The 17,909-nt window shown below is 31.2% G+C and overlaps 1 protein-coding gene and 1 long non-coding RNA gene across 2 annotated transcripts in view; both read right to left on the reverse strand.

The window, feature by feature from the left end:
• LOC127707833 (uncharacterized) overlaps positions 1-17,909 on the reverse strand; it is a 164,265-nt gene that overhangs the window by 11,536 nt on the left and 134,820 nt on the right. The window lies entirely within an intron of this gene.
• LOC127707624 (ribitol-5-phosphate xylosyltransferase 1-like) overlaps positions 1-17,909 on the reverse strand; it is an 83,575-nt gene that overhangs the window by 7,841 nt on the left and 57,825 nt on the right. The window contains exons 4-5 of the mRNA XM_052212241.1: positions 1,521-1,826; positions 833-1,003 (exon numbers count right to left, since the gene is read on the reverse strand). Of these exons, the coding sequence (XP_052068201.1) occupies positions 833-1,003; positions 1,521-1,826 (477 nt within the window). The remainder of the gene's footprint in view (positions 1-832; positions 1,004-1,520; positions 1,827-17,909) is intronic.

Raw genomic sequence — 17,909 nt, forward strand, 5'->3', positions numbered from 1 at the left:
GTCATATTTAGTGGAGTGTTTGGGTATGAAACACCTCAAAGTTTAGATTAGATTATGCTGCCATTTTGATTCCATTATTTTTGTGTAAGAATTTTGCTGCTTTAAAACTTCCTTACATCCATATACATGTGACACTGCCTTATAGGTCTTTCGAGGAATAAAAGTAGTATTAAATGTATAATAATGGTGATATTTGTCTAGATACACACTGCAAACATTTAAAAGTCTTTAATTTATGTGAGTTACATACTTCTATAAATTTTCACAAAGGCCTACAAATACACAATCTCATGATTGTAACTCCACAGTGGTTCTAATGGATTGCATTTATGTTTGGAAGGTTATTTGTTCATGGTGTATAGATGATCATTTTTAAAATTTGCAATTGTTATTGGAGTCATAGCTCTGTAACTTTACTATGCTGTCATGTCTAGGCTGTGGATTCATTTATTTTGGCCGATACCAATTTTCGTGGATTGAGGACCAATTGTTTTTTCAAGAATACTTGATTTCATGGTTTTGCTGAAGACTGCATGCAATTAATCCTATAGAAAATTTGTGCATTTAAATTTGAGGTTTTCCTATACTAACAAAATCCACGAAAATTGGTATCTAATGAATAATGATGAATCCACAATAATATAGTTTTTCGCATACAGCTTATAATGGATAACTTCTTTAAACATTTTTACCAATGAGTGGTCATGAGGGACATTAAGCTAATCTTGTACTTTTCGAATGATTTGTTTCTTGAACATTTAAAGTTATTTCATAGACATTATACACAGCAGTTACAAAAGTTAATGCTAATCTATTTAAATAAAACACCTACGTTTGTCTAGCTTTAACTGAACATATACTTCTTAATGGTTCGGTACGAAGAACATCTAAAAGTACTTCTCTTGATGAATTCTTGTATATTGTTCCCATAAAATTACACACAAATTTTCTTTTGTTGTAAATTGGAACTTCGGATCTCTCGATGTTTGGAAAATCTCTATACCTGAAAAACAAAGAACATATGAAGTTACATATCATTTTCTGTATAACTTAGCTCCTTCAGTGTCAGTATTGGTAGCCAGAGAGATTTATCGGACAAAGTTTAGAAAGTGACCCAAAATTGACCAATTCTCACCAAAAGTTATGATATAATAAATTTATTAATAATGACATTTTGTTATATTTTCATCATGAGAGTTATGTTTTTGAGAGGTCAATTGTTAAAATTTAATGCAATTCTATTTAATTGACCAATTTGTTTAAGAGCAAAGGCTGTTGACTGGTTGATTTATAGTCCATTATAATTATTATAAATTTAGCAATGACAAAAGCACAGAAGTAGTATTCTAGGATATTGAAATATAAACCTATGTTATGGGGAAATTTAAACTTAATAAGAGGTAAACTGCAATTTAAGAAAATAATTCAAATCTTTAGTTACAATATTATTAGTAGCAAAACTTTTTGAGAAATTCTGATTTAAACTTCACTGAAAGTCATAGATTCTTGAATATACTTACGTTGCCACACCTAATGGCCACTGATAGAAATTTCTATTATCAATATCTGGACTATCATAGACAAGGAAGACAAAATCTATTCGTCCCCCATTGACCTTCATATAATGTTTTATCCAGTCATTATTGCACTGCTCATTGCCTAGCAACACTACAGCTACATGCTGAAGATCTCTTAACAAAGGGAGATAATTCAACCATTCTTTGGCAGCTTTGATTTTGGACACTTCTCTTCCATTTAATACTAGCACCAAGTTTTTAACATCTTGAGGTACTCCATGTAATGTGACTGCAGGTCCAACTTTATATCTGTAAAATAAACAAATTGCAACATATAAATTAATTGCTCAGGAAATCTTAAAAGATCAATAGTGAAATTCTACAGACACATACTTTTAAAAAGTATGCCTTTAATTATCAAGTAAATGGAGGATGTGTCCATGGGACACAGAGGATGCCCCCACTTGCATATAACGTTATAAAGGGACATAGCTCAAGAACGGTAAAAGTGACGCCACCAAATTCAAACTTGATCTGTGTTTTGTGGTACATTTTTTGTAATAAGCATTGTGTATAAGTTTCATAAAATTTGGTTCAGGCAAACTAAAGTTAGAAAATGGAAACTAATTTTGTGACTTACGTATGGACGTACAGACGAACAAGGGTAACAATTAATGCCCCCTCTGCTGCGATGTGGGCATAAAAACGAGAAATTTTAGATAATGACCTTTATTTGTTAAGATGTTCAGAGACACCATTTAGTTTTAGTGTGTGAATGTTAAGCACCCCTTATTTTTGGGGTAAACAAAATGTAGTCTCAAATCTGATTAAAAGGCATTTTCCATTTTCTCTCCCTTCCTCCTTTTGATATACTTTTGTTCATTCTTATTTACACTGTTACCTTCATTCTGATTGGATAAAATTTGGATAAAATTTGTGATATGTATTGTTATTTAAACAATAAAGGAAAAAATAATTGCAATGTTTCGAGAATTGTTCACATTGTTTACAATATGTTGAATTGATCAGTGTGTGGTTGTTTGAACATATGCCCTAAACTGTTTTCAGAGTTGTCCCTCAGGATTTTGGATTTCAGATAATGTCTAATTTTTTTGTTTTGATAATCTTTTAGATTCTATTTGAATATTTGATGTTAATATCATTAAATTTACTGTCACAAAATGACTAATCAAACTGGACAACAGATATCAAAAACTTTGGCAAGAAATTCCAGTTCTAATGCAAAATCTTTGATAAAACTCCTAACTCCTTATTGTTTCAGAGACAAGTTTATGTCAAAGCACAACTGGTGTCAGAGAAACAACAATGTAAAAAGTCTTTATTTGGAATGGGATTCAATTTTTCATGTAAATTTTGACAACCTAATTCAAATAATTATACAAATTGTTCTGGAATGCATAGTAATTGTTTCTAATTAAACGATAAAGTTTCACCTCAATGAGAACAGATGATGCTATTCCCTTAAAACTGGCATAACTTTAATGAAGAAAAACAATATAGAATTTCAAACCAATTATTTCTTCATTAACGTGTTGAAATGATTGCCACAAACTACATTATAACCTTCAATTTTTCATCCTAAAAGAAGAGCAAAATAATTACTACAGAAAACATCCTTTTTTCTTACTTTTGTGGAATTAAATTAACTGATATTTTGACCAAATTGATTTAAACCTGACGGATTGGCATAACATTCTCCTTTATCAAGTTTGTTCTGTGGTTTTGCCTGTTTTAAATTACTTTGAAAATGATGAAATGATTGGTGCCACCAGAGAAATACACGAAGCTAATTTAAAAGTTTCTCCATTATAATTTAATTTTATTGCTAGACACCTACAAAATATTGTCAATTTCCTCTCCAGCTGCACTTTTTCTATTCCAATTTCTATATAAAGGCATGCTGCAAGTTTTCAATTATATTGAACGGTATATAGTGGTTATAATAAATATCTAATTACCATGAAATGAGAAATAATTGCTCGAGATATTATACATTTGTAACAATCCTTCAATGCCTTGCAGTTAAAGACAGACATTTTTTTTTATCCCTGTTCAGTAATAGTGGAGGGGTTGGGGATATAGTCATGTTTCTGTTCATTTATCATTCTGCATTTTTGCACCTCTACAAAAAATGACGAAGTTTTAACTAAACTTTTAGTAAGTCTTTTGCACATATGATATTGATCTACTACTATGGTATTTTATTTTTATATCCAAAGATTTTATCAGTTTCACAGAGCAAAATCATGCACTCTGCTGCCATATCTATACAAATTGGTGTTGCTAGGGAGATAAATTTGTTAGTTATATTGCTAAAAATTGCAGAAGTCAGATGTTTTCTTTATTGTACTACACAAAAATTTGAGTTATCTCTCATATAAAGCAAATGTTGATGTCTTTTATTATAATACATAGATAATTCATGATAGATATTTGTGTTATTTGTTGTAATAGACAAATGTTTTATTTGCCTTAAATGTTTGTTTTATCTATTGTAGAAGACATATATTCATGTTATTTGTTGTTATACATAGATGCATGTGTTATCTGTTGCAGAAGACAGATGTTCATGTTATTTGTTGTTATACATAGATGCATGTGTTATCTGTTGCAGAAGACAGATGTTCATGTTATTTGTTGTTATACATAGATGCATGTGTTATCTGTTGCAGAAGACAGATGTTCATGTTATTTGTTGTTATACATAGATGCATGTGTTATCTGTTGCAGAAGACAGATGTTCATGTTATTTGTTGTTATACATAGATGCATGTGTTATCTGTTGCAGAAGACAGATGTTCATGTCATTTGTTGTTATACATAAATGTTTGTGTTATTTATTGTTGTACATAAATTTTTGTGTTATTTGTTGTAGAAGACAGATGTTCATGTTATTGGTTGTTATACACATATGTTTGTGTTATCTGTTGTAGAAGACATGTTCATTTATTTGTTGTTATACATAGATGTTTGAGGTATCTGTTGTAGAAGACATGTTCATTTATTTGTTGTTATACACATATGTTTGTGTTATCTGTTGTAGAAGACATGTTCATTTATTTGTTGTTATACAAAGATGTTTGTGTTATCTGGTGTAGAAGACAGATGTTCATGTTATTGGTTGTTATACAAAGATGTTTGTGGTATCTGTTGTAGAAAACATGTTCATTTATTTGTTGTTATACATAGATGTTTGTGTTATCTGGTGTAGAAGGCAGATGTCCATGTTATTTGTCCCCTATTTCCTAAACAGCTAGGACAATAACCTCCAAAATCAATCCCAACCTTCCTATTGTGGTATGGAACCTTGTGCTACAATTTCATAAGAGATCTTTACACTTGTACTCAAGTTAATGTCTGGAAACCAAAATGTCTTGGGACGACCAATTTTTTTACCATTTTTTGGCCCCTTATTCCTAAACAGCTAGGACAACAACCCCCAAAATCAATCCCAACCTTCCTATTGTGATATGGAATCTTGTGCTACAATTTAATAGAGATCCATACACTTATACTCAAGTTATTGCCTGGAAAATAAAATGTCTTCAGACGACAAATGTCTTCGGACACAGACGCAGACATCGCCATAACATAATATGAACGCAAAATTTTTTCGGTCGTATAAAAAGAACCCAAAAAAAAATTCACACATCGTTTTTTTAAGTGTTATCAAACATCAAATTTACATTTTTTTGATTTTTGTTAGTCTTTGTTTGTATGTCTGTTTTTTTTTTTTTTGGAAGTAGTATTTTTAATAAACTGCTTCGCTGAGCGCAGCTGGATATGCCCGCAAAGGTCCAACCCTGAACAGTTGGGACAAAAATGGACACAATATTCAAGCTTGATACAGGTCTGAATTTGGATTGTATTAAATATTTAACATATTATAGGTTTCTGAATAAATGTAGTCAAAGAACTTGAAATTGGTTATATGAATTGAATTTATATTCAATTAAAGATTTCTTGCTGTTGTGCAATACACTGTGCTGTTGCGCAATACTTAGTAAATCTGTTGTCAGACTATAAACAATTAAAGTTCAATTAATTCTCAATGTCATATTAAAAATTTATGAAAATGTAAAGGGAGCTCACATCAATAGATATAAATAATTCACCATAGTTTCATGAGAATTTCTGACAGCATTTTTGAGTTATTGTCCAAAAACTGGAAAATCCCCCCTTTTTAGCTCACCGGGGCCCGAAGTGCCACATGTGAGCTTATGCCATCACTTGGCATCCGTCGTCGTCCGTTGTCTGTCGTCGTCTGTCGTCGTTAACTATTTCAAAAATCTTCTCCTCTGAAACTACTGGGCCAAATACCTTCAAACTTTATCTAAATGTTCCTTAGGGTATCTAGTTTATAAATTGTATCCGAAGTTTTGATCCATCGACAAACATGGCCGCCATGGCTAAAAATAGAACATAGGGGTCAAATGCAGTTTTTGGCTTATATCTAAAAAACTAAAGCTTTTAGAGCAAATCTGACATGGGGTAAAATTGTTCAACTGGTCAAGATCTATCAGCTCTGAAATTTTCAGAAGAATCGAACAACCCATTGTTGGGTTGCTGCCACCGAATTGGTAGTTTAAACAAATTTTGCAGTTTTTTGTTATTATTTTGAATATTATTATAGATATATATAAACTGTAAGCAGCAATAATGTTCAGCAAAGTAAGATCTACAAAAAAGTTAATATGACCATAATTGTCAATTGACCCCTTAAGGAGTTATTGCCCTTTAAAGACAATTTTACACAATTTGTTCATCAAGTTTGCTAACATTTAAAAATCTTCTCCTCTGAAACTACTGGGCCAATTACCTTCAAACTTTAACTAAATGTTCCTTAGGGTATTTTGTTTATAAATCGTATCCGAAGTTTGTATCCATCAACAAACATGGCCGCCATGGCTAAAAATAGAACATAAGGGTCAAATGCAGTTTTTGGCTTATATCTCAAAAACTAAATCTTTTAGAGCAAATGTGACATGGGGTAAAATTGTTTAATTGGTCAAGATCTATCGGCCCTGAAATTATCAGACAAATCGAACAACCCATAGTTGGGTTGCTGCCACCGAATTGGTAGTTTTAACAAAATTTTGCAGTTTTTTGTTATTATTTTGAATATTATTATAGATTTGTCAATTGACCCCTTTAACTTAAGGAGTTATTGCCCTTTAAAGACAATTTTACACAATTTGTTCATCAAGTTTGCTAACATTTAAAATCTTCTCCTCTGAAATACAGGTGAGCGATTCAGGCTCTTGAGAGCCTCTTGTTTAATGAATAAAACACCATAACTCAGAAATGTAAAATGTAAAATTTATAAAATTCTAAACGGAGCTTACATCAATAGATATAAACAATTCACCAAAGTTTCATAAGAACTGCTGAAAGCATTTTTGATTTTTTGTCTGAAAACTGGAAAATCCCCCTTTTTTTTATGAATAAAACCCTGTAACTCGGAAATGTAAAATCTATAATATATAAAAATCAAAAGGGAGCTCATGTCAATAGATATAAACAATTCACCACAATTTCTTGCAAGTTGGTGAAAAAATTCTTGAGTTATTGTCGGAAAACTGGAAAATCCCCCTTTTTTTAATGAATAAAACCCCATAACTCAGAAACGTAAAATCTAAAATTTATAAAAAAAATGAAAGGGAGCTCACGTCAATAGATATAAACAATTCACCAAAGTTTTATGCAAATTGGTTAAAGCATTTTTGAGTTAATGTCCGACATGTTGACGACGGACGGACAGATGGACAACGGTATACCATAATACGTCCTGTAAACGGGCGTATAAATACAGTAATGTTTTTAGGCATTAGTTAAGTTTTTCAAATCACCAAATTAATTAGAGTTAAGAATGTCTGTTGGGATCAGTTTTTTAATTGAACAATTAAGATAATTATTATGAATATTTTCTTACAGAATTATTGAAAAATTACCTAAGTACAAAATGCCTTAGAAACTTATTTGTTTATCACAATCAAAAATGCATTTTTCATCCCTTTAAGCTGAAACATTTACAAATCTTTTTTCTGATAGATAATTGCCTTCAAACTAAAGTGATAGAACAGTTTCTAAATATTTACAATTACATTATCATTCTATAGATAACTTTTATTCTTTCTTGAACGGAAATCTATATTTTGCTTCAAACGAAATCTGAATTAAGTGGCAAAAAAATATTTTTGAAAAATGATGTTGTGTTCTGAATAGGTCCCAACACTACAGATAACTTCCTAATGAGCACATTTCCTCGTAGGGAATATTAACAGTGCTAAAATGATAAATAATATTTCCAATAAGAAAAAAAAATAAGAAACATGATGTGACACTGTGATCCTAATCATAAACAACTTTTATAATTCAATATAACTCTCCACTAATGAATGTTTAACATCCAAGAATGCAAAAATGACATGCTGGAGATATTGGCAGCTAGCTGTGAAACCACTGCATTATTCAAACACGTTTCCCCTTTTCAACTAATTACTTCTTGGAAAATTACTCTTAAACCATCTAACATGCGTCATATGAAAGACTGGTTTCAATACATTATTGCTGTTTTAGTTCTGAGAACATTGGTTCAGGATTTTAAAGTTAGTGTTGATTAAAACTTACAGTTCTTTAATTATATTGATGAAAAAATTAGGTTTTATTTTGTTACATTCAAACAAGATTCTCTACAAGAACTCTCATGTAATTGCTTCTAACATTATTCTTATTACACAAGAGTATGTTGTTTATAAAGCCTGGAAATTATCCATTAAAATTTATTTGTCCATAGAAAAAAATTATCAAGATTATCTGTATAACATTGTTGTGATATCTTTGAACACTATCATCAGTACCAGGGCTGATATGGAAAAGGACATGTTATAATTTTATCACATTATTTATCTTATGCTTAAAAAAGTTGAAAATTTGATCTTGTCACTAGCAAGATGCATACATGACATTGTAGTCATCCAATGAAATATCTAAGTATTACCAAGTCCCTCAACAGTTCAAAACCATTATGTCCTTGAATACTATAATGTCAATGTCAGTTTTTCTATTAGTGTTAGTGTTTTTATTTATGCGAAACAAATTCCACTGTGTCATTTTGCTCAATAGTGACAAAACGAGCATCTTCTAGGTTTTTCAATGTTGTTATGAACGCTTAAGATTCCATTGAGAGCAGTGAAAAATAACAGCTTTTTGTGCAGGCAGAAATAATCAGTTATGTGCCCTTGGCATAATATTTTTAGGGTTACCCTGTGGTTTATATCATATACTGTGGACTCATTTATTTTCATGGGTACTAATTTTTGTGGATTGAGGAAAAATTTGTTTTCGTGGATAATTGATTTCGCTGTTTTTCCAAAGTCTGCATACAAGTCTATAGAAAATGTGTACTTTATCGAACATTGAAATACATGATTCACCTGTACCTACAAAATCAAGGAAAATTGGTAAACCACGAATAATAATGAATCCACAGTGTGCAAAACAATATGCTTTCGTGTGATAATCCTAAATACTAACTAGAGTTAAGTTACGAAACTGGGACCATGATTTAAATTATTTTCCCCCAGAGCAAACTGACTCTCTATTAGACAATCTCAAATGTTAATTACAAATGCAACCATTTTGCATCTACTCTTATCAAAGTTAAATGCTAAATCAATTATTTTTTCTTCTGTTGAAATAGTTTTAATCCTGCAGCATGAAATCTAAATTAAAAACCTCATCCTAATTATGAAACTGGCATTCAATCAAATAAATGTAATATTTGAAAAGTCATTAATATTCATAATGAATATACCGGGGTAATTATGATTTAAATGATGTAAACAATTAAATATCTGGCATCTTTTCAAGAATTATTTTAAATATTTTATGAAATTATTTGCTGATAATGAATTTTCCTCAAGCTTTTTCTAATTATTATATAATTTTTACATATCTATTTAGTACTTTTTAATTAATTTTTTTCCCATTCAAATTTCATCATCTTCAGAAAAAAGAAAACAATTTAAAAATTTTCCCAATTTTCATAATTCAGATAAAATATAGTTAGTAGGTATTTTCTCCCCAGATTATCCATTTATAAAGGGTATGATTTATTCATTAAATAAGTGTACATGCAGTTCTTCAGGAAAATGAATCCAATTACTGAGAAGGTGTAGATTTAAAAATACTTAGAGAAGATACATGTATAATTTTAATTGGGAATCCTGAAGAAACATAACAGAGCAAATAGTTTAAGTCTTAAAAATCAAATCCTAGTCTAAAAGAGACATTGTGATAAAATCCAAAATGCAATCTTCAACAGGTATGACCTTTTTAACCCAAATCTGAAGGTTATAGAGGGGAAATTATTCAAGGGTAAACTTCAATCCAAATCTGATATAAAAACACATATTACTTCACATATCTTACTATAGCCCAGAATCCAAGGTTATAAAAATTATAGAATAAAAATCGTTTTGTTAAGAATAGGGCATATATGACAAAAAAACATAAAGTTGAAAAGATAATAGTGAAATCATACTGTACAAGTTATGAAGAACATGCTAACAAGAATGCTTCTAAATAAATAGGCATTTCCTAATTGTTTAATCTTTTCATGCTGTTCAATGTGTATCAAACTTTCATCCATTCTTTTTTAGTAATCAAAAACAGATTTCTGCACATAGTTTGCAGACTTTACTTTATAACAGGTATAAAGGTATAAATCACATGATCATTCCTCCTAATCAGTGATGTTATCAATTTAACATTCTAATGTCTTCTTTAAACTGAGGTAAATTGTAGTTTGTAATGCAGACGATCAATCATTCTCTATTCTGTTATAACTTATGTGTAATATTAGTCAAATTAACAATTTTCCATTAAAATAACAATTTCATATTATGGACTTCAATCTTTTGATTATAGTGAGAATTCAACATAGATCTTTATTCTGAAAAGCCAAAACTTTTCTTTAAGTGACCATTTTACTTTTTAGCATATACAAAGCAGCAACTCATTTTAACCAAATGCCAATATGCCAGACCTTATTGTTGTTCTACCACCCTACACATATTAATGCCAGACCTTATTGTTGTTTTACCACCCTACACATATTAATGCCAGAACCCTTATTGTTGTTCTACCACCCTACACATTTTAATGCCAGACCTTATTGTTGTTGTACCACCCTATACATTTTAAGCAATAATCATAAATCTTTTTTGAGATATGGCGCGACATGTGAAAACCCCCCCTTGTAAAAAAAAAAAAATCAATATCTCAAAAATAAAATTTTGAATCAAAACCAAAAAGTATACAGATCTTTAGATTAATATAACTAAGAAGTGTGTAAAATTTTAAGCAATAATCATAAATCGTTTTTGAGATACGGCGCGATATGTGAAAAACCCCTCCCCCTTTTTTTACAAAATACTCAATAACTCAAAAATAAAATTTTGAATCATCACCAAAAAGTATACATATCTTAACCCTTTCCCTTTCAGGCATTTTAGACCTTTACTTATCGAAAAGACACTATCAAAGTTCAATTGAATACTGCATTCGCACCAATGGTCATGCACATGCCATGTTGGGCTCATATGAAAGATAATTGATCAAATATTTCAGAAAATTACGTTTAAAGATAATTCGTCCTTTTTTGGTCACGTGGGATGTTTCGAAATGTCACGTGACTTTTGGAGAAAATGTGAAAAAATACGAAATCCTTGGGACAAAAGTCGTGTAGAGACATATTGTTGCGCTAATAGGGTAAGGTTTTGCTGGAAACACAATGCCCCAAGTCTGTTAAAGACATACAAGTTATCATATTGGTATTAAAAGAGGAAATGCGTGCTATATGCCTTGAAATCTCGATGTCCGTAACACTCAAAATAACTGATTTCAGACGCTCTTTTCGTCCATTTTCAAACTCGGACACTAGTTTTTTGTCTAAATCGATTTCAGTCAAGCAGTAACCTAAATTTTGTTTTTCTAAGGGAAAATTCATTGAATTACTAATGATAACTTGATGTGGCGTACCCTGGACCGAACCCGAGGAAGTAAATGGGGGCAAAAAAGGGGGGGGGGGCAATTTGGCACACACATTCTTTTAAAAACAAACATAAGTATTTCGTTGGTTTTTCTTTTTGAAATTGAAAGTAAAGTTAAGTTAAGTTACATTTAATATAGGAAACAATTTTTCAACCTCCGGCAGTGAGAATCGAACACGCGATCTTTCCGCCTTGGGTTTGTTCAGCATACCCCTGCACCACTGGCATCGTTAGAAATATATTGAAATTTAAGTACTTAAGTCTACTACTCAAGACGTGAAAAAAAAAACATATGAAGATCCTCACCCAGCTTGTTTTCTATTAGAAATTATGTGTTCAGATAATATATTTTTGATGCCAAATGGCCAAATGCATGGTTTTTGCGCAAATATAGCAGGAATCCAGTTCTTAATCTGTCTTGTTTCCATTGACATATACATTTTCCTTCATTTAAACAAAAGTGTTTTCAACTTTATCATACCCAAACACTTACGAAACCATGTTTTGTTACATCTATTTCAACTTTGCTAAAAAAATTCAGGACATTTCAGTGATTTTATCTCTTTTACGATAAAATCTTTAAGAAATGACTACGGATTTTTAGCGCATTTCAAGTTTGTGTTTGCGCTGGTACACTAAAAATTACATTTTTAACTAGTGTACAAGTTAGAACTATTATTTTAATACCATTCTTCAAAAACTCACTGCACAGTTATTGAAAAAAGTCATAATTCCCCCAAAAAGGATAGTTTTCTATGCACTTCTTTTTGAAAATATTCTTTAAAATTCGAAGGAAAAAAAAGGTTTTTACAGAATAAATACATGTCAGTAAGAGGCGAATTGACTATGAACTGGTAATGATAGAAGTTTGATGCACATTCAATCATATTGCTGGTATCCTGAGGATTGATTTGAGCCCTTAACCATATCTGTACGTCAGCAAATGACGATGGAACAAGACTAAATGCCCAAAATATATCTTAAAATTTGCTTCACCGGTAAGCTGTACCGGTGTGAAAGGGAAAGGGTTAATTGGCTTAACCCTTTCCCTTTCAGGCATTTTAGACCTTTACTTATCGAAGAGACACTATCAAAGTTCAATTGAATACTGCATTCGCACCAATGGTCATGCACATGCCATGTTGGGCTCATATGAAAGATAATTGATCAAATATTTCAGAAAATTACGTTTAAAGATAATTCGTCCTTTTTTGGTCACGTGGGATGTTTCGAAATGTCACGTGACTTTTGGAGAAAATGTGAAAAAATACGAAATCCTTGGGACAAAAGTCGTGTAGAGACATATTGTTGCGCTAATAGGGTAAGGTTTTGCTGGAAACACAATGCCCCAAGTCTGTTAAAGACATACAAGTTATCATATTGGTATTAAAAGAGGAAATGCGTGCTATATGCCTTGAAATCTCGATGTCCGTAACACTCAAAATAACTGATTTCAGACGCTCTTTTCGTCCATTTTCAAACTCGGACACTAGTTTTTTGTCTAAATCGATTTCAGTCAAGCAGTAACCTAAATTTTGTTTTTCTAAGGGAAAATTCATTGAATTACTAATGATAACTTGATGTGGCGTACCCTGGACCGAACCCGAGGAAGTAAATGGGGGCAAAAAAGGGGGGGGGGGCAATTTGGCACACACATTCTTTTAAAAACAAACATAAGTATTTCGTTGGTTTTTCTTTTTGAAATTGAAAGTAAAGTTAAGTTAAGTTACATTTAATATAGGAAACAATTTTTCAACCTCCGGCAGTGAGAATCGAACACGCGATCTTTCCGCCTTGGGTTTGTTCAGCATACCCCTGCACCACTGGCATCGTTAGAAATATATTGAAATTTAAGTACTTAAGTCTACTACTCAAGACGTGAAAAAAAAAACATATGAAGATCCTCACCCAGCTTGTTTTCTATTAGAAATTATGTGTTCAGATAATATATTTTTGATGCCAAATGGCCAAATGCATGGTTTTTGCGCAAATATAGCAGGAATCCAGTTCTTAATCTGTCTTGTTTCCATTGACATATACATTTTCCTTCATTTAAACAAAAGTGTTTTCAACTTTATCATACCCAAACACTTACGAAACCATGTTTTGTTACATCTATTTCAACTTTGCTAAAAAAATTCAGGACATTTCAGTGATTTTATCTCTTTTACGATAAAATCTTTAAGAAATGACTACGGATTTTTAGCGCATTTCAAGTTTGTGTTTGCGCTGGTACACTAAAAATTACATTTTTAACTAGTGTACAAGTTAGAACTATTATTTTAATACCATTCTTCAAAAACTCACTGCACAGTTATTGAAAAAAGTCATAATTCCCCCAAAAAGGATAGTTTTCTATGCACTTCTTTTTGAAAATATTCTTTAAAATTCGAAGGAAAAAAAAGGTTTTTACAGAATAAATACATGTCAGTAAGAGGCGAATTGACTATGAACTGATAATGATAGAAGTTTGATGCACATTCAATCATATTGCTGGTATCCTGAGGATTGATTTGAGCCCTTAACCATATCTGTACGTCAGCAAATGACAATGGAACAAGACTAAATGCCCAAAATATATCTTAAAATTTGCTTCACCGGTAAGCTGTACCGGTGTGAAAGGGAAAGGGTTAAGGTTAATATAACTAAGAAGTGTGTAAAGTTTTAAGCAATAATCATAAACTGTTTTTGAGATACGGTGCGACATGTGAAAAACCCCTCCCCCTTTTTTAAAAAATACTCAATATCTCTAAAATAAAATTTTGAATCATCACCAAAAAGTATACAGATCTTAGGATTAATATAACTAAGAAGTGTGTAAAGTTTTAAGCAATAATCATAAATTGTTTTTGAGATACGGCACACACCTGTTTTAGTTACTAAGTCCCGTAACTCAAAAAGTTTTAATCTTATTTTCACCAAAAAGTATACAGATCGTTTGACCATCATAAGAAACAACTATGTTAAGTTTCATGAAATTTGGATAAGTCATTCTCAAGTTACGGTGCGACATGTTTACGCCGGACAGACAGACAGACAGACAGACGGACGGACGGACGGACAGACAGACGGACGGACAGACAGACAGACAGACAGACAGACGGACGGACGCCGGACATTTGTATACCATAATACGTCCCGTCAAAAATTTGACAGGCGTATAAAAAATATATTTTTTTGGCAAGCAGTCACTGAACCATGAAAATGAGGTCAAGGGCAATGGACATATGACAGATGGTACTTTCGTTACATCAGGTATCTGCATACAAGGTATGAAACATCTAGGTCTTCTACCTTCTGAAATATAAAGCTAAATACAAATAGTAAACGCTGTCGCCACAGTCGCCACTCGATTGTAGTACCTATGTCTTGTATTCTGCTACATCGAAGCGAGACAAAACCACTATGAACTAAACAGATTCATGCCAAATAGCAGATTGGTAGTCTTTACTCATATATTTAAATATCGAAAGAAAAATAAGCAATGAAAATATGATGAGAATTTATGAAAATGGAATAAATACAAAAACAATAGATCCACTAAAATACTAAATATGGCTTTTTCTTTCTTCACTGTGTTTATATTCCAGGCAATAAACAACTTATCTAGTTCATAATCTCAATTTATGACAAAAGAGAAAGTTCTGCTAATATTTTATCCTATATTAATTTACATAAATAAAAATTTCCTGTCATATTAAGTTAATCATAATTTCAACTGAAATATATAGACATGCTACTGTTGTGTACTATTATGTTAGGATAAGGAAAATTGACTAGAACAATATGGACTGATATATGCACAAATGACCTTGACCATGTTGACTGAAGTAAATAAAAAAAAAAAAAAAAAGTAATGAGACCAAATCAGACTGATAATGTAGGTTAAAAAATTTGAATACAACAAAAGTACCATGACCAAATGGACTTGGCAAATGTAGGCCTTAATTAGGTCCGATATAAAAAATAAGATAAAAACACAACAATCTAAAATTAAGGTGTGCTTAAAAAACTGGATGGCCAGTCTTGTAATGTGAACAGTCTGAGGAAAAGAATGCATTTCTGACTTTTTTGTCATTATAGAGTACAAGAGATAGTGTGTTTACAAATATTTGCTCCAATTCCTGAATGACAACTGCTAAAAAATACCAGTTTCAAGGTCTTTTGAGATGATCTTGTCATATTTGAACCCAAACCCCCACTACCTTGAGACCCTTCAGCCTATTGCCTGTCAGTAAAACCTGACTTAGAACTAGTGACTCCTACTACTATATTTCTAGTTCCTGTAATTCTTCTTCATTTTTTAAATGTTTTGATAAAGCATTATAGTAATAATTGCATCTCTTTAATTAATGTAAGGATGACTCAATGCTTGTATTACAAAAACATCAAAAGTCATTTTCCTCCCACCCTGACAATTATAGAATAGGGAATACCAAAGTACTAAAATCTTACGTAGTATCAATAACCAAAATATCTTAAGTAGTATGGATAACCAAAACTGTGAAATCACTGGCAAACTTGAAGAGAAATCTATTACACCTCCTGTAAGTCAATTAAGATACCACAAAAACAAATTACTGTTTTATTTTGCAGACAAAAAGTTAACTTGGAAACAACTGAGACAATTTGCTGTTATTGCTTAAATCTGAATAAGTAAGACATCAGATTCTAAATCAATTATATATTACTTATGTTTGTGTCAAAACATCAAGTTCTGCAACTCAAAGCTGATCAAACTGTTCACAACTAAAATTGGACGCCATGCTCTTATAGCTACAGACAAAATTAAACTTCTTGGATCATTAAATTTTACCTAATAAGTATCAGGATTGGTAGCATAAGCAATTTCTTTAATTCACTTTGGTAGATTTATGTCTCCTTAAGAAAGTTCCTCATTTTGCTAGAATCAATATTTATTTTCTAGAAGAAAACTGAAAAGCATCTAAATTAAATGGTAATTTATTAATTTAGATGAATTTAGAAGTTCTGCTATTTTAGTAGTTAGATCCATACTATGGTTGATATATAATTATCAGATACACCAAAACCTAAGGCCTTCGTAGATAACTCAATAATCAAATTTTCCACTGCATCATTTTTCATATAAGAAGCATTTAGATATAATCAAGATACTGCCTCAGATAGTTTGTAACTGATTTGACTAAGTCAAATTGACTAATAGTTAATTTCTTATCATTATGGACAAACTGCTGATACGACAAAAAGTGATATCAATTTTCTGCTGTAAGGATTTTTTTTACCCTCATTTCCAATTTTATTGGATATTATCTAATTAATAATGTAACTTAACTGACACTTAGTCTAACCAGTTTGTATAAAAATTACCATAATTTAAGGTATTGAAGGTATGTAAAATAGGATGTAGGTGTCTGATAGATCACACGTTACAACTCATCACTGTCAAGCTGCTGAACAACTGTTCAGAAGTTAAAAAGTGTGACAAAAATATTTGATTTCATTCAATATAATGATAAATTCAAAGTATCTGCAAACTAAAAGTTGATGTCTGACAGATCCAAAAAGTTCTGATACCTTACAACCCATCAATGTCAAGCTGCTGACCAAATATATAGTCCTGAGAAAAATGTGATGAAATTATTTTTTGACGATTAAGGACCATATGTTAACGACCAATGTTATTTTTGTTGTAAATCTGTTTCTGGGTTGCTACCTCATTTAGTAACATTCCACTTCTATTATTCAGTACTGTACTTGATCTGCACTATAAATATTTACATATGTATTCATTGTCACAACAGGGATATATATATATTTTGAAATCTACCATCCTCTCTTGACCTTTACTATTATATAAACTATTATATACACAGTTGTGTAATCTGAATTTGTAAAACAATACATTCAAAGGCCAAAACAAAAATATTCCTGGACACCATTCAGTTAATACAGATTTATTTTTAAATAGAGAAAAATGTAAAAGAAATGAAATTTGTTTCAATTATTTCATAGATTATTTGCATTAATGTTAAATTAGAATGTCCCAGCATTATATCATATTGATCAAGTATGTGAGTGCCATATGACATACTGTGCAGGACAATATTCCTTTATAATTTTGCTATAACCCATCTATATACAATTCCTTACAGTAAAATTTGACAGGGTCAATAATGCTCAAAAAGTCAAGATCCACTGTTAACATACAAATGTATAGAATGTATACTACGTAAAAAGTGACAATAAAAATATGCATTTTTTTAGCTTCCAATTGCCAATTTTTTGAACAATTGTCAACAGAATTTTGTTCAAAAATTATATATTATTGATTTAA

Source organism: Mytilus californianus, unplaced genomic scaffold (assembly GCF_021869535.1).
Source record: "Mytilus californianus isolate M0D057914Y unplaced genomic scaffold, xbMytCali1.0.p SCAF_1, whole genome shotgun sequence".
In the NCBI taxonomy this organism is placed as follows: domain Eukaryota; kingdom Metazoa; phylum Mollusca; class Bivalvia; order Mytilida; family Mytilidae; genus Mytilus; species Mytilus californianus.